At 34.6% G+C, this 21,842-nt stretch overlaps 5 protein-coding genes across 6 annotated transcripts; 2 read left to right on the top strand and 3 right to left on the bottom strand.

Moving 5' to 3' along the window:
* Positions 1-349: 349 nt before the first annotated feature.
* LOC104786632 (vacuolar-sorting receptor 2-like) lies at positions 350-3,761 on the bottom strand. 2 transcript variants are annotated; one of them, XM_010512080.2, is made up of 13 exons: positions 3,231-3,761; positions 2,701-3,112; positions 2,326-2,606; positions 2,165-2,253; positions 2,014-2,083; positions 1,860-1,943; positions 1,700-1,776; positions 1,539-1,620; positions 1,371-1,453; positions 1,208-1,274; positions 1,008-1,136; positions 811-917; positions 350-710 (listed from the first exon to the last, which is right to left on the bottom strand). In XM_010512080.2, the coding sequence occupies exons 1-13, from the start codon at positions 3,529-3,531 to the stop codon at positions 615-617; spliced, it is 1,878 nt and encodes a 625-aa protein (XP_010510382.1). In that variant the 5' UTR covers positions 3,532-3,761; the 3' UTR covers positions 350-614. The 2 variants fall into 2 exon arrangements, with proteins under 2 accessions (XP_010510382.1, XP_087306116.1); XM_087449990.1 differs by having other exon boundaries at positions 2,165-2,606; positions 3,231-3,668.
* A 4,789-nt stretch (positions 3,762-8,550) lies between these two features.
* Positions 8,551-10,769, top strand: LOC104786631 (protein NUCLEAR FUSION DEFECTIVE 4-like). The gene is made up of 2 exons (XM_010512079.3): positions 8,551-9,740; positions 10,061-10,769. Exons 1-2 carry the CDS (start codon positions 8,614-8,616, stop codon positions 10,488-10,490), a joined length of 1,557 nt encoding a protein of 518 aa, XP_010510381.2. The 5' UTR covers positions 8,551-8,613; the 3' UTR covers positions 10,491-10,769.
* Positions 10,770-12,912: 2,143 nt separating this feature from the next.
* Positions 12,913-14,486, top strand: LOC104786629 (GDSL esterase/lipase At2g30310). Its single transcript, XM_010512078.3, has 3 exons — positions 12,913-13,578; positions 13,672-13,930; positions 14,027-14,486. Exons 1-3 carry the CDS (start codon positions 12,952-12,954, stop codon positions 14,218-14,220), a joined length of 1,080 nt encoding a protein of 359 aa, XP_010510380.2. The 5' UTR covers positions 12,913-12,951; the 3' UTR covers positions 14,221-14,486.
* Positions 14,487-15,248: 762 nt separating this feature from the next.
* On the bottom strand, positions 15,249-17,616 carry LOC104786628 (putative tRNA pseudouridine synthase). Its single transcript, XM_010512077.2, has 7 exons — positions 17,320-17,616; positions 17,195-17,230; positions 16,889-17,001; positions 16,637-16,785; positions 16,351-16,495; positions 15,877-16,269; positions 15,249-15,787 (listed from the first exon to the last, which is right to left on the bottom strand). The coding sequence occupies exons 1-7, from the start codon at positions 17,579-17,581 to the stop codon at positions 15,335-15,337; spliced, it is 1,551 nt and encodes a 516-aa protein (XP_010510379.2). The 5' UTR covers positions 17,582-17,616; the 3' UTR covers positions 15,249-15,334.
* Positions 17,617-20,062: 2,446 nt separating this feature from the next.
* On the bottom strand, positions 20,063-21,107 carry LOC104786627 (biogenesis of lysosome-related organelles complex 1 subunit 1). Its single transcript, XM_010512076.2, has 3 exons — positions 20,859-21,107; positions 20,574-20,779; positions 20,063-20,472 (listed from the first exon to the last, which is right to left on the bottom strand). Exons 1-3 carry the CDS (start codon positions 20,998-21,000, stop codon positions 20,380-20,382), a joined length of 441 nt encoding a protein of 146 aa, XP_010510378.1. The 5' UTR covers positions 21,001-21,107; the 3' UTR covers positions 20,063-20,379.
* Positions 21,108-21,842: the final 735 nt, after the last annotated feature.

The raw sequence follows: 21,842 nt of genomic DNA, 5'->3' as shown, positions 1-21,842 counted from the left end.
TAAAATTGAACCGACCAAACCGGCCGCAATTTGTGTCGATCGATGCCTCACGAGAAGGTGTCGATCGACACCCTTACCATAATACCAAAAATTGGTTTGCGGGTGTTACAATTTTTGTCCCCAAAAAAATAATGATAATAAAATAAAATTTGGTTAAATCCAAATATTCACAAAAGATTTAACACAAAATTTTAATTTATTTTTTGTTAAATTTTTTTGTTTAGTAAATTGCATGAATAGAAAAGAAAAAATCCTTGCTCAAAGAAATAAATTTAATCTTTATTGGAAGCTGGATATATATATACACCAAAAGTCACTAAGATATTAGCATTTTCTCATTATGGATTGCTTTGTTAACTGTTAAGTACACACTTCTAACGATTTTGTGTGTACATGATGTTTATTATTAATAAATGAACAATTAACACCAAAAGCATAGCAAAATTATAAAACCGGTCCATTGTCATGTTATCAGATGGACTTGGCTAATATGGTTTTGTAGAGCTTAATCTATGATATATAAAGAAAAGAAAAAAAAAGACTTGTAATCAAAGCGTAGCAACTCTATATAAGTTTTGATGTTGATCAGAGTGAAGACTTTTGTGTTTTTGTTCTTACAACTCAAGTTGAGAAGAAGGTTGACCGTTAGGATTATTATCAAGAGGCATGTATTGCGCCATTATCGCTCTTATCTCCGAGTCCATATATGTCTGCACAAATACACACCAATCAATTAAAACATATATAACATAATCCAAATCCAATATTAATGAAAAAGTATTATAACGTCTCGAGATATAAAAAAAATACCCGGATTCTGTATTTATAAATAGTATAAGCTCCTAGAGCAGCTGCACTAAGTCCCATGAATATTATCCATATCACTCCCCAGCTTACATCTCCTCTCGCATCCTTGTCTGTACACAATTTAAATGATTAGTGGATGATGATTCTTTTATTCCAAATATATGATGAATGATGGATGTGTAAAATTAAAATATATGTACTAATGCAAATGTCGTGCTCTCTTATGTAAAGTAAGCTTCCACTGCAGCTACATTCATAGCTTCCCCATGTGTTCTTGCATTTGCAATCGCGACATTGACACGCTGTTTTCTCCTCACACTCATTCACGTCTGCATTTACGTACGTCAACATAATTTGATTCCAAAACTCTCGTGTTTCCATAATTTAATCTAACTAGTACCTTGACAGTCTTTTAGCCCATCCCCCTTGAATCCAGGAGGACACTTGCATCCTTTGGAATGATCATCCTAGCAAAAACATAAAAAGATGAAATAATGTTTATATAAAGGAAATGTCAAACTAGAATTATGAAAACTAGTTAGTCGAGAGATTTGTCAGATTACACGGCAAGCAGAATATGTTTTTCCCATTTGAGTTTGTTTCCAACATCCTCCATTGTTTATGCCACAACGTAGTGCTCCCGAAGCTACAGTTTTTATATTTAAGCATGTGAATATATATTGGGATTAAAGATCCATATCATATATATATATATGGTTGAACATTTTTACCTTCACAATGTGTGTAACCGTCACCGAGAAACTTGACGCCTTGAACAATGGGACATTGACATACTCTTCCTCTAAAAGTGTCCTACAATATAACAGTAAAATAAACACTCATTTTAAGGCTTGGGATAGTTATAACAATAAAAGAGTAATTGTTTTAGTACCCTGCAAGCTGAAATGTTAGTTGTTTTATCCTCCCAACACCCTCCGTTGTTTTGTAAACACTCATTGGTTTCTATGTCTGCCCAAACAAAGTATCCAAAACCAAATATTACAAGTAATATTCAACCAAATAGAATATGTCATTAAGTTAAGCTAGGGTACCTTCAGTTAAACAAATGGGTGGCTCGGTCGTCTCACGAAACCCTGAGCAAAGGGCCTTAAGCACGGCTGATCTCTGTAACTTTCCTGTAACAATAAGACATTAATAAATCACTACATTTAGAGTGGGACATTTAAATATATTCTTTCTCCTAACCTCTATATTGTCTATTGTTTATCACAATGGTTGGTAGTATCGTTACATCTCCTCGTGAGCCTTTTCCAACCTAAAAATTTTACCAATGAATTAAGGTTTAGACTTTTAACAGTTTGAATGTTTACATATCTCAAAAAGAAAAGAAACTAACTTGTGCATGTTGTTCTTCTTTAAGAACAGGATTTTCCGTATTTGCTTCAATGTCTCCGATGCAGTGATCAATTTTCTTCACATCGACTCCTACACGAAAAAAAACATATAATAAGATCTCAAGACATGATAAGTAACATATGCCAAGAAATGTTAGGTTACCAAGAGAATGAATGACTTGATCAGCACATTTCTTGTTATACTTCTCTTCTTTCATGGGACAACGAATGGCAAAGTCAGTGACATAATCCCACCAAAGCCAAGGCTTCCCACTTTCATTAGTCACTCTAAAGAAGCACGCTTGGCGTAAATTTTGAACAATCACGTCTTTCCCATTGTATCCTCTCGAGAAATCTTGTTCAGGGTCGGGAGCACAATACCTTCCACCATTAATGCATTGTGATTTACATTGTCTGCTTGCGAGAAATGCTTCAGGACAATACCTAAATATATAGAACATTCAAAATTGTTAATCTTTTCAGTATGTTGAATCTTAATATATAGGCATATAAGGGGAGAGGATAATAAGTGAAATACCAAGTGATGTAGTGGGGAGTGAAGCGAGTATAGCCTCCTTTCTCAAGAATTTGAGCAGCTCCTTTGAACCTTTTTAGAAACTGGATTTGTGCATCACATTTGGGTCCACATTCATCATTGCTGTTGGTCCATAGCTCGTAGGCTACCCGGTCATTCGGGTGTGGAAGAGCCTCCCGCCAGTCTAAACTTATATGAACAGGCTCACCGTGAGCTATGGCCGTTTTGATGGCACTCCCAAGAGATCTGCTCACCAGTGCTGAAGGAATTGTGATATTTTGTAGGTAATCTGCATCTGTCGTCTCATCCTCTGGTGCATCCATGGTGATGAGTTGCTCGGGCCTGTTATCTGCCACCAAGATGGTCGCGGCACCTGCTCTTTGCGCATTCCATGCCTTCAAAGTGAAGTAACAATCTGAGACAACAATATCAACATTAGGTGTCTTGTCTCAAAAGTCACCTCTTACGAGTTTCTTGTGTAAGAAGTCTTGTCTTTAATTATAATGAAATAATCAAATGAATAAGAAAATTACCTCCTCGGTCAACGAGAACGAATGTGGGCAATCCAGCGACTCTAGATCTAAAAGAAATGTCGAAACCGTCGAAGTTCTTGCAAGCCTTTTGGTTAGCTTTGGGATAAAGCACCGCACCAGACATGCTTCCGCCGTACTGAGGGACACCAAAGTTTCCAAGGGCGCACTCGTAGACTCCTCTGATGGACTCTGGCGAAGTCACTCTGAGGTTGTTCTTCTCCACTACGAACCTTCCCATGCACGAACTCCACCCAACTATAATCCATACCATTACAATTAACCTTACCTCTTTCGTCCTCATGATCACAAGATAAATTTTTAGGGTTAATTTCTAAACATGCATCAATGGATAGCCACAAAAAGATCAAAAATCTTCGTTTTCCTAACCATAAAAAATTGAAACTGTCAAATAGTGAGCAAATATCTCAGCGTTAAAAGGAAGACTTTTATATTCTTTGTGTTTGTTTGTTTTTTTTTAGAAATTTTTTTTTCAGAAATCCTATTAAATTAAGTATTAGTTTTTTTGGTTTTTTTAGAGATTCTAAAATATGCATACTAATAATAGGATGAGTTTAGGAAAGTATGTATATCAGGTTTTAAACTACATCTTTAAGTTACCACATCATCATGTCATCATTTTAGAAAATTTAAATTATCAGTGATATTTATTTTTTGGTACTATAGAATTATAAGAAATGAACAAACAATATTAGTTATGGGAAAGTTACTCAAATAGCTTAGTCAAATGTAAAATTTACTAGAAAGGCATGCTATTGGTGGAAAACTCAAACATCATTTTAAATCATATTTCACCCTTTAAACTATGTGAAAACGAAAACAAATTTACAAAAAAATTCCATTAATAATCGCTGCCACATATGCAGAAAGTTGGCGGGAAGCTGATAAACTGATAGGCACCAAAATAATTGTTTACAAATGAATGAGGAAAGATTTATTCGTGTGACAGATTCTTAACCGTCTGCAACGATTTCGATTCAAAATATTGTTCTAATGGACATATTCTATTAGTGTGTGGGAGTTGGTAATTTGAAAGATCTAAATGGATTTTCGGCGTTGATGGTAAAAGAGGAAGTATGATCTTATCTGCTAATGCACAATTTGTATTAACTTGATATTTTATGACTCATTTAATTTAGCTATATTGACTTATATATCATATAAGTTTATGGTTGTATATTAGGGTAGTTACGTTAAGTCTCCTTTAGCTTACTATTCTGATATACTAATGTTTAGTATAAATACCTTTGTACCTCTACATTGATTCATTAATGCGAAATATTCTTTACATCAAAGTTAATAAGCTGTTTATACCATTGGCATAAAGGTTGTATTGGTTCCCATGCTACACTCAGACATCGAAAGGAAAGTGTGCATGCGATGCGATTTGTTTTTACATTTTTAAGTAGTTTAATTAAGTTAGTCAGAATATCGCCAACGAGTTTCGATTTGTATGTTTAAAAATTAAGGTAGTTAGCAAATGTTTAGTTTGACGATACAAATTAAACAATGTTAAAAAAATATTAGTCTTCATACAAAGGGTTGAAACATAAGCCGAATTGGCAACTGGAGTAACACTGGATCAGTTGGTGTGTCTTCTGAAATTATTGGAAACTATCTGATGAAGAATGAACAGTTGTACATCAACCAACGAGATACGACTTCTTTCTTAAAATTGCTGTCTTATAACATTCTTCCTCGTATTTTCTTCCCCCTATTATATTCAATCTTTTTTGCAATGAGAATCTTATATATCTTAAACTATACAGTATGTAGTCCCACGTATAAACCATTGGCCAAAGTGACAATTAAAAAGTTGGTCAATGACGGGCGAGAGACGGCTTCGATCATAAAACCTTTGCTATGCTTGTGCGTTTCCGAGAAATAAGGGCATTAACTAACATTACCAACAAAATGAAAAAGAGAATGAAAATAACATTATTATAATGCCAATTTCTTTTAATTAGTGTTTTTTTATTAGTATGTTTTTAATGATTTGAATAATTGTGCCGAACAAATTAATAAATTGGTTAGACTTTAATTAAATAGTAGTTGAATAAACACTATCATTGTGTAAAGTACAAATAAATGAGCGAATTGAATTATAGCTCCATATTTATTCTATACAAGTACTTTTTTGGTCACAAAACGTGTTTTGTTGTAAGTATTTCCAATAATGTTGAACTTAGAACATTTAAATGCATGGTCTTAGTCTATTACAAATTTACAATATATATTTTGTAAAGTTGATGTTTAATAGATACAATACGTGTTTTGTTGTAATTCATAAGTTGTCTACTGTTAACGTGTTAACATCCGGATTTAAATTCGATATAGTTTGTGTTTCAAACCATAGAAGAAAATATGGGACAATACAGTTGTCAACATTTAAGAGTCAAATGCAGAAATGGAAATAAAAAGCATAATGTTCAGATAAAAGAGGATTACACATAGCAGTATACCAAATGTACATATAACATATCTAAGCCAACGTAATTAAATATGGTCAAAATGTTGATTGAGGATGTTGGTGATCGCCGTCGTCCTTAATATCTTAAAGTTAAAACGAGGCAAACATAGCATTATAGAAAATGAACATATCTATGCCAAATTGAATATGATCATAATGTTCATTGAGGATGTTGGTGCTTGCGGATCTTATATCCTCAATATCTTTAAATCACACCATTGAATGTAGATTCTGTCTGGAAAATCTGATGTTCTAAATGGAATGGACGGAAGACAGTTTACTTAAACTTTTGGTCTAAGTGACATCACTAATTTCGTTTAAATCCAACCAAAAATACATACTCTTACATTTCACTCTTACAATATTACATATTTCATGTTAGAGTTTCTAGATATACAAAATTTAATCAAGTATGGAAACCTCAAAACGGGAAATTATGCTAGGAAAATAATTAAAACAAAATATTTTTAAAAAAACTTCTAATGCAAAAGTAAAACAGATTTATAACTATCTTCTCTAGTAATTCTCACACCTAAAATATGCTGTCTATCTTGGCTTTCCATCTGACTTAATTCAAGTGCTTTCTATCTAATTATTTAGTATTTACCTCCCTAAGTCTACCATCTTATTTTTTTTTTAATTTCATTTACTCATATGATTAATTTTGTTTTTGTGGTTGTTATATAGTGGGAGACTAGTTGACTCTATAAATTTATAATAATAGCCGAAAAAGTTTTCCAAAATTCATGGCTGAAAATGATGATAGATAATTATGTATCAAGCATGTAAGTTTAACAAATTTACCTCCCTGACTCCATATTACTTATAATAAGCACATAATAAACCCATATTTCTATGTTAACGTTTCAAACTATATAATTGATACATCTTTTTACATATACTTGGAAAGTTCTATTAAAAAAAAAAAACATGATGGCTGGAGTAACCAGGATGACCATATCTCATTGTTATAAACAAAGGTAACAAACAATTTTACTTTTACATTTTTAGAAGACATAAAAATCAAGTGAAAATTTAACATCAAATAGGGTTTTTTTTTTTACATAACATTAGCCAAGCTTTTTTTTACAAAGCTAAACTAAAAAAATTAACTATCAGAATTCTCATGTTGAAAAATGCATATAACACTGATACCCAAGTATTTCAATTAAATATTAGTTCAAGACAAGACTAATTACAAACATTAGTCCCTTTACCCACCCAATTCTAGACAAAAAATACTTATTACTATTTCTTATTCTAAGTAAGCTACTTTTATCCACTCACTAGTGATTCACAAAAGTAAGTGCCATACACATTTGAAAAGAAATATCAAATTAATTACTTCAAAATATCAAATATTAAATTTTACTATTAAATATGAAAATATAAATATATAACTGGAATTAAATGGTTTAAACCACAGAAAAAATCTAAAATTAAAATCAATTTCTTCAAAACATAAGTAACTGAAAAAAAAATACAGAAATTGTTCCTTTTCTAATGATCCAAAATTTTTAAAAATATAACTCTATATAATAAACCAATTATAACAACTTTGTAGTCTTTCAACGTATTAAATATTTGTAATTAATTAATCAAATATATCGATATTAATATATCTAAAATTTACTCAAATTAAATAGCATAAAATTAGTTTCTGCATAGTATGGATCCTTACCTAGTTAATCAATTAACATTAGAAATAAGAAGGGTAAAGATAAAAAAGTTTTTTGCTAACTAAAGGAAATCAAATCATGTTAAAGTTTATATATTGATGTTCAATAATAGTTCAATGTTCTTTATTTTAAAATTCATCTCTTTCTTACGTAATATTATATATACAAATTACATTCAAAAAAAAATATTATATATACAAATTTATTGCCGACTAAAATAAATATTTGAACCTGTAAAAACATAAATTACTTTACTAAAAAAATTGCTTGTTAGAGAAGAATATCTGAACTTGTGTATATTGAGGCATGAATTTCCTCTTTCGTAGAGGTAGTTTTTTTTTCTCTGGTACGAATCTGATTTAAGATTTATTTTGTTTTCTAATTATTTATTTTGCAAAGGAGATAATAACGCAAGTAAAAATACAAAATTTTGTTTTTGTAAAAAGGCAACATCAGCATTAAATTAAATGTATAATAAAATCTCAACCTCCTCTTTCCTTTTCTTGTATTACTAAACTAACCACATCTTCCTTCTCCTTACCACAACATATTAGGCTTGGCCGTTTGGATATTGGATATGATTCGGTTTGGATTTTTTGGATTTCAATTTTTTCGGATATTGACTCTAACATCCATTCGGGTATTTATAAATTTTGGATCGATTATGGTTCGGATAATTTGGATTTTAGATCGGTTTGGATATTATTGTCGATAACCAAAATTAAACCAAAAGTTATTGGACAGTATTTTATTTGAATACTTTTTAATTTTAATATACCCAAATAACCATACTAATAGAATATTTAAAAAAAAAATAGAAATTAAGTAAATGACAAGGTTCTCATAAAACCATACAAATACATAAAAGATATGAGGCATATCTATCGGAATATCAAACTATTTCTTCTATGTTCGGTTATATTTGGATATATATTGGATATCGGTTCGGACGGATAATATCCGATATTTAAAATAATAAAAATTTTGGTTATTTTTTTAATATCGGTTCGATTTAAATCCGCTTATTTCAGTTTGGATACGGTTTAGATTTTCGGATTTGGATTTTATGCCCAGACCTACGACATATGATCAAATCCTATTAGGATTATAAAATCGTAATATAATCTCTTTGTTATAAATACAAATCCTCCCCCCTCAATTTATTTCACAATCTCTTATTCTTTTATTTTCTTTTCTATATCACCCTCAAGAAACAATGTCTCCGAAAGTTCTCCCGTGGTTAAGCCTCGTCGCTGTCCTCTGGCTTCAATCTTTTAATGGCACTAACTTGAGTTTCCCAGCTTACTCTTCACAGCTGAAAGAGTTTCTCTCAATCTCTCAGTTTAAGCTAAACTATCTCTCGTTCGCCTCCGACGCCGGGAAAGTACTCGGTTTCATCTCCGGGATCGCCGCCGTATATCTTCCTCTCCCTCTTGTCCTTCTCGTCGGAGGGTCACTAGGTTTTGCCGGCTACGGTCTCCAGTATCTCTCCATCGTCAAAAATATGTTTACATTATCGTTCCCACAGATCTGGTGTCTTAGTTTCTTGGCCGGGAACAGTATCTGTTGGATCAACACGGCTTGTTACATCGTGGCGATCAACAGTTTTCCAATGAACCGTCAAGTCGCCGTGGGGATCACGGCGAGTTACCAAGGTTTGAGCGGGAAGATATACACCGACATGGTCAACTCGTTTTCCAACTCGTCTCCACGCGAAGCAGCTTCGGGTTATCTCTTGCTCAACTCTCTCGTTCCATTGGTCGCTTGTTTCGTGACGGCTCCTATGTTGATGAGACACGGAGGAGATAAGACGACGTCGTCTACTAAAGATGTTAAAGTAGGGTTCATCGTTTTGTTCGTCTTGACTATAGCCACGGGGATCTACGCGGTGGCTACGAGTCTTCTCTCAGCTCCTACGGTTTTAGTACTCGTCGGCATTACTCTGTTTCTTTTTTCTCCTATCGGTATACCAATTGGAGTTTGGTTCAAAGAGTTTGTGTCCTCTAGGAAAACACAACAAAAGGTACACGATCTTGAAGCTCCCGACAAATTCGAACTCGTAGAAGAAGAAGATCACACGAAAGAAGAAGAAGAATTCGAGAAGGCAATAGTTGGAGTTAAAGAAGAGGTCGAGTGGACACAACTATGGAAGAAACAGGACTTTTGGATATATTTTGGACTTTATTTATTCGGTCCAACGGTGGGGCTAGTGTTTATGAACAACCTTGGTCAGATTGCTGAATCTCGCGGCTGCACCGCAACTAGTTCCTTGGTTGCTCTCGCGTCGTCGTTTGGATTTTTTGGCCGCTTGCTTCCTTCGTTACTCGACTACTTCTTCTCTAGGTAAAAATCACATTACTTTAAACCCTTTTACCCTTTTAATCTTTAATTAATTAGCACGATACTACTAATTAAAAACCTAATCAATTATTCCTTAATAATACAACTACGTTGACCTACACGTACAATTATAAACATATGTTGCGTTCCTTGCATCTAACGTGTTCGGTCTCATTCATCGAATAACCTTCGACAAATCGACACTTTCTTTATAATCAATCCCCTAATTTCTCGGGAATTTTTTTGCTTATTGTAATATTTATTTCTATTTTAGTTTTTGTCCGAATGCTAATTAATATTTATTTGATTTTTATTCATTACAGGAGCAAATACATGCCATCAAGTCCGGTCTCTATGGCGGTTTCATTGGTAGCCATGGTAGCTTCGTTTCTCCTCCTCCTGGTCGACTCCGATATCTCTCTATTCATCAGCACGGCGGTGATCGGAGTCTTTTCCGGCGCCTTGACTTCACTATCCGTCACAATGACCGCAGAGCTTTTTGGGACGAAGCATTTTGGAGTTAACCACAATATTGTTGTTGGAAACATTCCCATCGGATCTCTTGCTTTCGGTACGTTAGCCGCTAAAGTTTACCGCGACGGAGCCGCTCTCTACGGGGATGACGGCAAGTGTTTTGGGATGCATTGCTTTCAAATCACTTTGGTATATTGGGGAATGCTGTGTTCGATAGCCGCTGTCCTCGCCACTGTTTTGTATCTACGCAACCGCAAGTTCTATTCACAGAAGCCGTAGAAGAAGAAGATGAAGTAGAACAAGAAGTTTTTAATGGCAAAACGTAGCGTTTTCCGTCGTTATCAGGCTAAGCAATATGTTTTGGTAACATCCATAATTTTGTATTTAACCGATATAAACCGGTTTAAGAGTAACCGGTACTCAGGTTTTTTTGTATATGAGATTAGTAAGGATGTAAAAAATTAGATAGAGAGAAACAAAATGATGTATACTGAAATCGAATTTTTATAAAGATCCTTTATTTTAACGAAAACATAAAATAAAGATCCTTTATTATCATTGTTGCTGAATTAGTGCTAGATCATTTATGAATGCTGAAGAATTCTAAACGACCTTGTTTGATTATTAGTGGAAAAAAAGGACTTGAAGAAATTTTGGGTGAGCCTAATTAATATATGCAAACATAATATTCTGTTGGTACGTAGTTGGTGTTCTTGTTGGTTCGAACGTGGGTCCAAGAAATCGATCATGCGGCTCTTATTTAAGTAATTTTATGGGGACCCTATCAACAATCAATATACTCTCACCTAAATCGAATTATTTCTATTACTCTATGATGTCGTCCAGATATGTTTATTTGGTGTAAGTTATTATTAGACGTCGGTTTGAACATATTGCGAGAGAGAGAGACGACGTGAACGTTCTCACCCACAGAAGAGATCTTAACCAATTATATATGGTCGAGATCAAGACAATGCAATGTATTACGCAGAATTTAAGATTTGAGCTTCATACCTATACATAATTTATGCCGCCATAAAACTTTGGCAATTAATGGATACTTTTTACAGGAATTTTATTTTATATTCACACTAAGCTGTGTAACTAAATGGGACATGTATACTTTAGCATATTTGCACTATATTGTTGTTACCGAGTTAGAACTCATGTTCAGGAATGTGTAACAGTGTAAGTTCTACTATGTGATAAAAAAAAAAAAAAAAAAAAAAAATTGGTACTGACTATATATATGTGAATATGTGATATATAGCTGCAATTTCGAGTTGGCATAAGATTTTAACATGATAGTAACACGACATATCCATATGAATAGTTTTTTTTTTCTATCGTATGCTAAAATCCAGGTATCTAAATTGTATGGATTTTAATGTGAGCTAGATGAAAGGAAAATAAAATAAACCAGCTTTTTAAAAAAAATTAGATGTGATTGTATACAACCAGCTTTTTAAAATAAATTTTAGGTGTAAATAACTTGGAGATAGAAATGTATCATTCTTTAAAATTTGTTGTCATGATCAATGGTTAAGTCCACGAAACAACTTACGATAGATGATACCATACGTGGCCACTGAGGTGGCCTGTCCAATTTACACTCACGCTTTTAAACAAGCTATCTGATGTGTGTATGTTAATTTACATATAGTCTATAAACTCAGAGTACCTTTTAAAAAATTAACCAAATTGCATACGGTCTTTAACATGACTACTAGCATGTAGCATCTTGAGTCTTGGTACTAGTGGGTATTACATAAACATTCTTTTGTCAACATTTTGTAAACATCTTTTATTACATAAACATTCTTTTGTCAACATTTTGTAAGATATATCTTTTATTGTATATTAGTAGATCATAATCATGGGCACGACTATTTTTATTTTCGGTATTGTTTTTCCGTAAACCGCCGTAAACATATCACTAGAGATCTGTGTATTTGTTGGGTTTGAATCTATCTGAATTGAATCTTTGTTCATATAATGTCGGTGTTGGAACTTTAAGTCGAACCTTGGAGATCTTCTCCAACTATGGTTCCCGCACGGTTGAGCTCGAGTTTGATCAACCACCTTCATTAATATGTAATATGGTTGGTGCTTCAAATTCTGCTAGTTGTCCGGTTTCTTCATACTTTCATACTTTGTGTATATAACATTTTTTTATCAGTAAGAAATTTAATATCGCATAATCTCAAAAAATAAATAAAAAGAAACTCAAATAGCAATGTCAAAATTTTTGGCCAAATTATAAGATGAATAGCCATTTCCAATCATGTCTCCGTACTATTCGACTCAAAGGAAGTTTATGGCCCATATTAGAATAAATGTATTTGTTTTAATTTCCCAATTTTTTGTACCAAAAGTTATACTAGTTAATTAAGTTAATAAATAATACATTCATTAGTTTAAATATAGTACATTGTTCATTGTTGCTAAATATTTTGTATTTTTAATTAAACCGACCAACAAATTGTTTTTTACTTTTTGACCAATTTAGTTTCAAGTTCTTCTGTTTTTGACCATACTAGTTATATCTTTAATTAGATACTGTTTTCTTTTTATCTTTTCTTTTTCAGTTTCAAGAAAAACAAACTAACAAAATAAGAGAAACAGCATGCTAACTCAGTCCTACAGAGGTCAAAGCTCATTCCCTTATAAATTACTAACCAAACACGTACATTTCAAATTCAAAAAAGTAAAATCAACAAATCAACAAAAAAAATTCACAATGTCTACATCCAAAACTATAGTGTTTGGTCTCTTCGTTGGAACACTTATCGTGTCTTGCAATGCGGCTGCAAATGCCACAACGCAGCCGCTTTTCCCAGCGATTCTAATCTTCGGCGACTCAACCGCAGATACAGGCAACAACAACTACCATTTACGAACCCCTTTCAAGGCTAAGCATCTCCCTTACGGTGTTGATCTCCCTGGCCATGAAGCTAGCGGAAGATTCTCTAACGGCAAAGTAATCTCTGATGTCATTGCCTCCAAACTTAACATCAAAGAGTTTGTTCCTCCGTTTCTACAGCCGAACATCTCCGACCAAGACATTATCACTGGCGTCTGTTTTGCATCGGCCGGTGCGGGTTACGATGACCGGACTTCGCTCTCGAGCCAAGCAATACCAGTCTCACAACAACCAAGCATGTTCAAGAATTACATTGCTCGCCTCAAAGGTATCGTAGGAGACAAGAAAGCAATGGAGATCATTAACAACGCTTTAGTGGTCATAAGCGCAGGGCCTAACGATTTCATCTTGAACTTTTATGATATCCCCACGAGGCGTCTTGAGTATCCTACTATCTATGGTTACCAAGAGTTTGTCCTCAAGAGGCTTGACGGTTTTGTCCGGGTAAAAATCTCATATATTTTCTTCCTCTAGGTCTGATACCAGTAGCTGATATTTATTTTTTGACTCTCAAATCTTTACCTCTTGTATGTGCAGGAGCTTTATAGTTTAGGTTGCCGTAATATTGTGGTTGGAGGGTTGCCGCCTATGGGATGTTTACCAATCCAAATGACCGCGAAAATGAGAAACATTTTTAGATTTTGTGTGGAACAAGAGAACAAAGACTCCGTTTTGTACAATCAGAAACTAGTAAAGAAACTGCCTGAGATCGAAGCGTCTCTACCGGGAAGCAAGTTCCTTTACGCCAACGTCTACGACCCTGTGATGGACATGATCCAAAATCCTACCAAATATGGTATATACCACATTTCTTCCTTGCCACGCAAGTCATCTAAATTACAATCTTGCTAATTTATGCAATATATACTCATCGTCGTACAAATGAAAACAGGATTCAAGGAGACGAAGAAAGGATGTTGCGGAACAGGATACATGGAAACGTCCTTCATGTGCAATCCCCTTACAAAGACTTGTCCGAATCACTCCGATCACTTGTTTTGGGACTCAATTCATCCCTCGGAGGCTGCTTACAAATACCTTGGCAACTTTGTGGATGCTCAGATAAGAGGGTGGATTAAGGCTTAACTCACTATAACTAACGAAATAAATCAATTAAAAAATGTATTAATTGTTGTCTTGGCAATGACCACGGTACACGTACGTATACATCTATGGCCCTGTGAGGATCTATGTATCTAACGGGTGCTGTATACTGGATTTTCTTATATTTGATATTTGATACTCTCATCATGTTAATCAATACTTTAATCATCAATTTTTCGTTCCAGAAACAAAGTAATTTCTTGTTTTCTTTTTTTTCTATATGAATGGAAAAAGAATGTTCTACAACATATATCGTATAACGCCAAGAGTCAAAGAGACAATAAATTCCAACAGAATTCAATTTAATGATCCTTGAAGTCGACATGTTGAGACGAAGATGTGCTGCATTGTCAAAACGAAGAGTGTGACTAAGAGAAGCGTTACGAAGCAAAGTTAACAAAAAAAAAAAAACATTCAATGAATGATTACACGTCTTCATGTAACCCCATCATTTACTCATTGCTAACTTCCCTACTTAATTGATTGTGATTTTGATATCTTTATGATGCAAATTAACAAGACATATATCTCTGACGCATGAGTGACATCAGATATGACGCCATAGAGACAAGGTCACTTTCTCCATTTGTAGGACAACCAAACTTTGCATTGGATACAAATCGTATGATTTACTTGTGTATTGTGTGTTCGACTTCTTTAGCTTTAAAATAGCCTTTACCGTTTTATGGAATTGTTTCTTTCACTTATATACACAACCTTGAGTAGTTATTAATCAAGCCACTCAAAAAGGTGTACCCACTATTTGTATAAAGAATTCTTGTTTACTTGTTCCAAATGAACCAACAATCTTAAGAGAGCTTGTGTTTGCTTTTACGATTTACAAAAGAAAAAGAAAAAAAAAAAACTGAAAAATGTTCGAAAAGGTAAAATGTAAAAACAAAATTTTACCATTGCATTGAAACAGAGAGACCTTAATGTGTGTGTGAATCAAGAACAATGTGAAGTCAAGAAACTTTATATGCTTCTCAAAAAAAAAAACTTTTGTCAGATTGCAAATGAAACATCAATCATATAACAAATTCTATCAAAGGTGCACAAAAAATGGATGTAATTAATGTTAAGACTCTCATACAGCTTAATGAACAGCTACTGAAACAGAACTGACCTCTTCATCACCATCTTCAGTCTTCTTCTTGGCCATCCATGGTTTTGCGGCTTTCCACTCTTCCCAACCTCTCCTTACATCTTTCAATTCCTCGTCTATCAAACCATCGTTCCTGTCCAAATGCTCCACCCACTCTTTCCATGGAGATTTCTCAGAATCCAAGAATATACTCACTTGTGGAACCATCACTGCTCTGTAAAACTCCTCTATTTCCTTCTCCACTTCTTCTGATTCACCCGTTGCTTCCACCCCCGGCCTCTCAGGCAATCTACGCACTTCGAAACTGTTTCCTCTCAGGATCAGTACTTCAGATGGAGCTAGAGGCAAAACGATTCTTGTGAACTTGTTCAGTGATAGTCTTATGATATCTCTAGGAAGCAGCTCTCTCTTCACTGCCACAGCTGTCCCAATCATCTTCCGTATCTAACGTCCAAACATATTACAAATTAACAATGATACTATTCTAGTTACACTACTATAAGCAATCCATGTTTTTTGTATATATACATTACCTGATGTAACATGAATGACTCTCCCCATATGGAGATCTCGACGAAGCCGAATCCAAGTGAATTCTCCAGCTTTCCACTACTACAACGAAACACTTTTCTGAAATGAGCACCGCTCAGCTTATCTGTCTCATCTGGCTCATACAACCATCTTGCACGACTGTTCACCTGGGAATTATCAGAATCAGGAGGAACATGTTCATCAGATTCACCATCCACTTCTTTTTCTTCTTCTTCTTCTTCAATCTCTCCGTGGTTCTCCTCTGTAAACTCTGTTTCTGCTGCTTTGACTGATTTTGGTTTCCTTGGAGGGCGTCCGTTTCTTTGTTTTATTACTTGGTCAGATTTCCTTCTGTACCGTGACCGCTGTGTATAGTTATGGAAAGGATATTCACCCTACACAAACAAAGCCAATGAAGCAAAAATGTAACAAACTTGAAGTCTCTAATAACCAAAGAAATGATACAAAGCTCTCACCTCAAATTGTTTTAAAATTTCGTTGAAATCCGTAATGTGATAGTCAATCTCATCTGAAGTAAAGCTGCTCTTGATCCCGATAACATCAACAGGAAGAAGGTACGAATACTTCCTAAGTGTACACTCTCTTCGGGGATCAAATCTCCTGTGAAGATACAGAGCTTATAATTGCAAATGAGTCAAGCATGAGATTGCAACCCTATGATTTCAAAATCTTATTCAACTTTTCAAATGCTAGAATCATATAGCACCAAGACCAGGACCATTATTGGAGGTTCTCACTCACCTATTTGATGGTAAAACACTGAAAACTCTGATATTCTCAGGAAGGTGTTTGCTAATGCATTTAGCAAGAACAGTGCCCTGAGGATCATCCTTCCATGCAGTCTCAGGGATTTCCATTTTCAACGATATTGATGTTGCCAAAGAATGAACCTAAAACAAGTTACCAACAACAACAATCAAAGAAATTACACAGTGAATATATATGCATCAGAAGAGGACCATTAGTTATGGAACGGAGCAAGAAAAAGCTTACTCCTTTATCAGTTCGACTACTTCTAGCCCAACCAATCTTATGAAGATCACCATAGTTACTATCTCTAATCCCACCTGCCTTGTATATAGCAACTTCCAACTCACCCTCAATAGCTACAAATTCAAAACATTTGAGCTCAACTTAGCATACTAGTGAACATAAAAACATGATCTTTACAGAGATGTACAAGGTAAGATAACCACGAAATCTGAAATTGCAGGAACTAGTAGAAGAATCAGGGTTTAGGGTTTATGCTAAGATTCACGATCAAGAGTAAAAATCCAAACTTTAAGACTTAAAACTTACTTTTGAGAGAAGGGTCGTCTCTTTGAATCTGCAAACCTGGAAATGAAGAACAAAGTCACAAACTTTGTACATAGCAATGCTTCAATTCACAGTCAAAATCAATCTGGAGCTAAAAAAAAGATTACCTCTGTAATCAGTACCCACGTACCCAATTCGAATAACCACCTTCTTCTTCCGATATGATTCCCATTTATCGGAAAGAATTTGGTCGGAGCTATTTGAACAAGAAGACGGCTGAAATGTGGCGGCGGAGGAAGAGAAGCGTACTAAAGCTGGTGTGACCCGGATAAGTCGGGTCGGATACCATAAGACCCGCGAAGGAATTGGAATTCGTAGAAACGAGACTGCCAACAAAACTTGGCTAAGTTCTAGAACCGGCGCTAACATAAAAAGCTCCGGTGAATTTCGTCTCTCAAACTGCGTGCCGTTTTTGGTAGAGTTAAACAACGTGTAGGTTTTAGATAGATATAAAAAATAACGAGACGTTGGAAAATTGTTTTGACGTTTTTTTGTTAAAAGTTAAAAACCCTACGAGGCTCTCCAAAGGGAAACTATAAAAACCCTGACGCCTCACGTACATAAAACGTTTCATCCATCATTCATCACCTTCGTTTCTTCTCAACGTTTCCTTAGACCATCTCATCTTCAGTTTTCAAACTATATGACGATAGAGAAATTCAAAAGTGCACTCGTGATCGAGTGATAGACGATCCTGATGTAGCAAGGCATATGCATATATGTATAGGTATATATTTGTTCCTCATCTCCGTATGAATTAGTTAATGGATTATTTTTGCAAAGTTAATGCATATGGATCTTGAAAGCAAAATCAACAGAATCCTTGTTTTTGTTTTAATATTGGCCGGAGGTAATTTCTTGAGATTATAGGCCGTGATTGTGGTCCTGATGTCTTTAGGGTTGAGACGGTTGTTGGTTTATGTATTTTTGTAATGACTGTTTAGAAAAAAAACAGAGCACTTATGTGATCACCAGTGTTATGCTTCCAGTGCAGGTATATATGAAGCTTGTATATGTTTGTTTCGATCAGCTCTTTTGTTTGGAGACTTATCTTTCCATTCGCCATGGAAGCTCGAGTATTGAAAGGTTCACGGATTCTCACTTCTCAGGTTATTTTTTGGTTGAAACTTAGTTTATATATAGGTGCAAACGGTTCTTGGATCGTTGTCTTTTTAGACATGAGACTTGGTAGAAATTTATTAGAATCCACACAATTTACACCTTTATTAGAAAAATACTAAATACTTAGTAGATAGTGGTGACTATAGAAAGTAATTTTTATCAAGAATTTGAATATACATACTCAAGAAAACAACTCAACCAAACGGAAGACTATTTTAAGCTTTATAAAAGAAATCTCTTGATTCAATCATGTTCTAATGTCACCACTACTAAGTCCATCCAACACGTTTTTCTAATAATTTTCTCGAAGCATATTTTTTCTTTTGCAAGAAGCTCCATCCGCATTTAACAATGTAGAATCATGTCAAAAAAAGTCATCAACATCAACATATATATTTTTTTTTCCGTAACTGCAACGATAGACCAACTGAAGTTGATGTGCAAAACAATAAATATAATATGTAGAATTGCTTAGCTTAGCAACCAATGATCTAAGCCTATTAAATTCACATTTCATATTACTTGCTCCATCATAACCTTGTCCTCTCACATTTGCCAAGCTTAAAATTTGTTATTTGAGGTTAAGCTTAACAAATGTGAATAGACAATGTTATGACGGAGCACCTAATATGAATGGTGAGTTCAATATGCTTACATCTGCTTGCTAGGAAAAGCAGTTCTGTATATCATGTCCATTTTTTTTTTGCTCATGAATTTTAGTTGGTCGTCATTGTTTTTGTAAGAAGAAACATTTTGATGATGATAATTTTTTTACATATTTTTTATGTTGTTAAATGTGGTTGGACATTCTTGCAAGAGAAATGATATGATTTGACAAAGTTTATGGAATAAGCATGACATAATTAGTAGTTGTGACATTAGCATTGGAACATGATTGACTCAAAAGCTTGAAATTACTTGTTGGAATTCTCATCACAAAATGTTACTGCATTTGGTCGAGTTGTTTACTGATGACTTTTTTACAAAGGAAGATCAAAATATTTTGAATGTCATGTCACTGGTTTAATCAATTAATTGAGAATTACATAAGCTCCGGGATGATGGATGATATTCCTTTCTCATTAATGTTACTTATTTTTTTGAGAAACATAGTCACGGAAGAAAACTTTGTTGATTAAAAGAAGCAAAGAAAAAGAACCAGCATAGCGGATTAGCGGGTATGCCTTCCTTCTGGATATTACGTTAATTGTTTATATACTATACTGGATATGCAGCTTCAAGAATTTACTTTTACTTGTATGCCTTCTTTCTCGTTTCATGAACTCATATCACTTTCGTACCTTCATGGATTGCTCTTACTTTCTGTGCATCAACGTGTAACTCTTCCCGTACTACTGGAGTTTGGTGATTGGCTCATAATATGGAACTGTAACACGGACTACATGGTCCTATTTGGTGAATGAATTCAAATAGGTTTTCTAGGCCCGTTTCTTTATTGGCTACTGTAAACTGTTCTGATAGATGCATGATGGTCTATGGGATATAGGTTGCTATTGAGAACTCAAGAGACAAATTCGATGATGTTTCCGCTTTATGTTAAAATTTGTACCTAAACATGAAAAGAAAGACCATTCAAAAATGCAGGTGCATAGGGTTTTTCAGAAACTATGTCAGACTAGTTAAAGCAGCCTAACCACACTAAGGTAGACTCCGTCTGATAAGAAAGACTTGATGAAGCCTACTCAAGCTAAAGAATAAGTAAGCTCATGAAGCTAAAGGATTGAGAATCTCTTGAATCACTCATAATGACAAAACCCGACAAGGAACTGGCTAAGATAAACCTGTGGCCAGACAGAAATAACTTTCGGGGGGATGATCTTCCCAACAAGGACATGATCGATCTGTACAAAACATACTTGCTCTCTACTGTCTAACTATAGATGCCATATTCTCATAAGGAACCAGTGAATTCGATTGAGTCCCAAACTCTTTGATCCAATCTGATGCACTACATTCAAACAGAGCAACACTAAATCAATGCGTATAAGAACAACTCTGTATCAATGAGTCACAACAAGTTGCTCTTATTGATCATCATGAATATTGCGAACTGCAGCAGTGATCTTCTTACAATCAAACTCCATAGTCTTCATCCAATTCTCAAAATCCCCAATTTCCTGTGAAATTCAAGAAACCATAATATAACACAGATCCATCATTGAACAAAACACAAACAATTTAGAAGACCCGTTCGTATTAGAGATGATGATGAGAAAACCTTAACGGCGCTATTAACGGCGTGAGTCGCAGCAAGCCACTGATCCGTCTGTTTCCCGAATCGCGCCACCGTAACCGCCAGATTCCTAATCTCCGACTCAATCCGTTTCTCGTTGACGAAACACTCCTCTACTCCTCCGTTCACCGCCTTCACTAACAGATCCGCCGTTCTCGCCGCGTGTCTGATCGCTTCCTTCCTCGATCTCTCTGTTTTTTTTTTTCCAATTTGTGAATCTCACTTATCTATTCTCTCGATTTTGATTCGGAATGAGTTCGGTTCACGTACCGGTTTTTTCCCGGAGATGTAACGACGATCGACGATTGTCATCGATTAGCTGTAAGAGACTCGATTCCAGTGTTCCAGACTCTTCTTCCGTTTTCTCCTTCTCCGAGAACGGTAGCAAGCGCCCACGCGCCGGCGTATCCATCTCTCTCTCTCTCTCTCTCTTTCTTTCTCCGGTAACAGTTAATTTATGCTTGGACTATTTCGTGTCGTATCATAAACAACAGTTACTTGTTGCACTACGCGGCGTTTAGGTCTCAAAGAAACGTCACGCACTTCGTTATTAATAATCGAATTTGTTGGGTTTGTTTTTCTGGATTTGTTGTATATATTATGTTGAGTTATATAATCGAATTAACCAAAAATTTAGACAATAAAGTTGGGGTTTAAAACTTCTAGGATACTTTTTTAATAAAGATTTTTACTAAACATCATCAGTTTTCTAGAATTGATCTCACAACTCTTTTAGATATATCGCTGAAATAACACAAATTTAAGAAAACCATATAACCTAAAGTGATTTATTAAACTGTTATTACTATTTGAGTTAGACTTTGAATATAGTGATTTGTCCCATACTTTCTAACTCGAATATGATATTGTTGAATTTAAATGAGCAGACTACTTCGGTTGATTCGTGTTTATCATAGATACTAACTACTTAAAATTTTTATCACACTTTTCATCTCAACATCTTATATCTTTATTTTGTGTCGTCCAAATCTTCACAAACCTGACTTTAGACATCAATCTAAAACTGATAAATTTTAACTCTCTTTGAAAAGTAATAGTTTATGTTCACCAAATTTGGGTATTTATTTTATGTAGACAATCTAAATTCATATTTTTAGATCAAATAATGTAAAATGCATGTGTTATACCAAATTGAGCAATGGCTTAGCTTTTGCTTAAATTTTGCTTAATTTTGTTTTTTGTTTGTTTATATTTAGTCAACCTCTGTAATACACAAATTATAGAGCCTAATAT

This window comes from Camelina sativa, chromosome 5 (genome assembly GCF_030686135.1).
Source record: "Camelina sativa cultivar CO46 ecotype springtype chromosome 5, ASM3068613v1".
Taxonomy (NCBI): Eukaryota; Viridiplantae; Streptophyta; class Magnoliopsida; order Brassicales; family Brassicaceae; genus Camelina; species Camelina sativa.
This window is presented reverse-complemented; position numbering and strand designations above follow the sequence as displayed.

Coding starts and splice junctions, on each gene's coding strand:
- LOC104786629 (XM_010512078.3), top strand. CDS start 12,952: ATGTCTACATCCAAAACTATAGTGTTTGGTCTCTTCGTTGGAACACTT. Junction 13,579..13,671: donor GGCTTGACGGTTTTGTCCGG/GTAAAAATCTCA, acceptor TTGTATGTGCAG/GAGCTTTATAGTTTAGGTTG. Junction 13,931..14,026: donor CCAAAATCCTACCAAATATG/GTATATACCACA, acceptor AAATGAAAACAG/GATTCAAGGAGACGAAGAAA.
- LOC104786631 (XM_010512079.3), top strand. CDS start 8,614: ATGTCTCCGAAAGTTCTCCCGTGGTTAAGCCTCGTCGCTGTCCTCTGG. Junction 9,741..10,060: donor CTCGACTACTTCTTCTCTAG/GTAAAAATCACA, acceptor TATTCATTACAG/GAGCAAATACATGCCATCAA.
- LOC104786627 (XM_010512076.2), bottom strand. CDS start 21,000: ATGGATACGCCGGCGCGTGGGCGCTTGCTACCGTTCTCGGAGAAGGAG. Junction 20,780..20,858: donor ACATCTCCGGGAAAAAACCG/GTACGTGAACCG, acceptor AAAAAAAAACAG/AGAGATCGAGGAAGGAAGCG. Junction 20,473..20,573: donor CCGTTAATAGCGCCGTTAAG/GTTTTCTCATCA, acceptor TGAATTTCACAG/GAAATTGGGGATTTTGAGAA.
- LOC104786628 (XM_010512077.2), bottom strand. CDS start 17,581: ATGTTAGCGCCGGTTCTAGAACTTAGCCAAGTTTTGTTGGCAGTCTCG. Junction 17,231..17,319: donor CGTGGGTACTGATTACAGAG/GTAATCTTTTTT, acceptor CTTCATTTCCAG/GTTTGCAGATTCAAAGAGAC. Junction 16,496..16,636: donor AGTGTTTTACCATCAAATAG/GTGAGTGAGAAC, acceptor GTATCTTCACAG/GAGATTTGATCCCCGAAGAG.
- LOC104786632 (XM_087449990.1), bottom strand. CDS start 3,531: ATGAGGACGAAAGAGGTAAGGTTAATTGTAATGGTATGGATTATAGTT. Junction 3,113..3,230: donor CGTTCTCGTTGACCGAGGAG/GTAATTTTCTTA, acceptor TTGTTGTCTCAG/ATTGTTACTTCACTTTGAAG. Junction 1,777..1,859: donor ACCCATTTGTTTAACTGAAG/GTACCCTAGCTT, acceptor TTGTTTGGGCAG/ACATAGAAACCAATGAGTGT.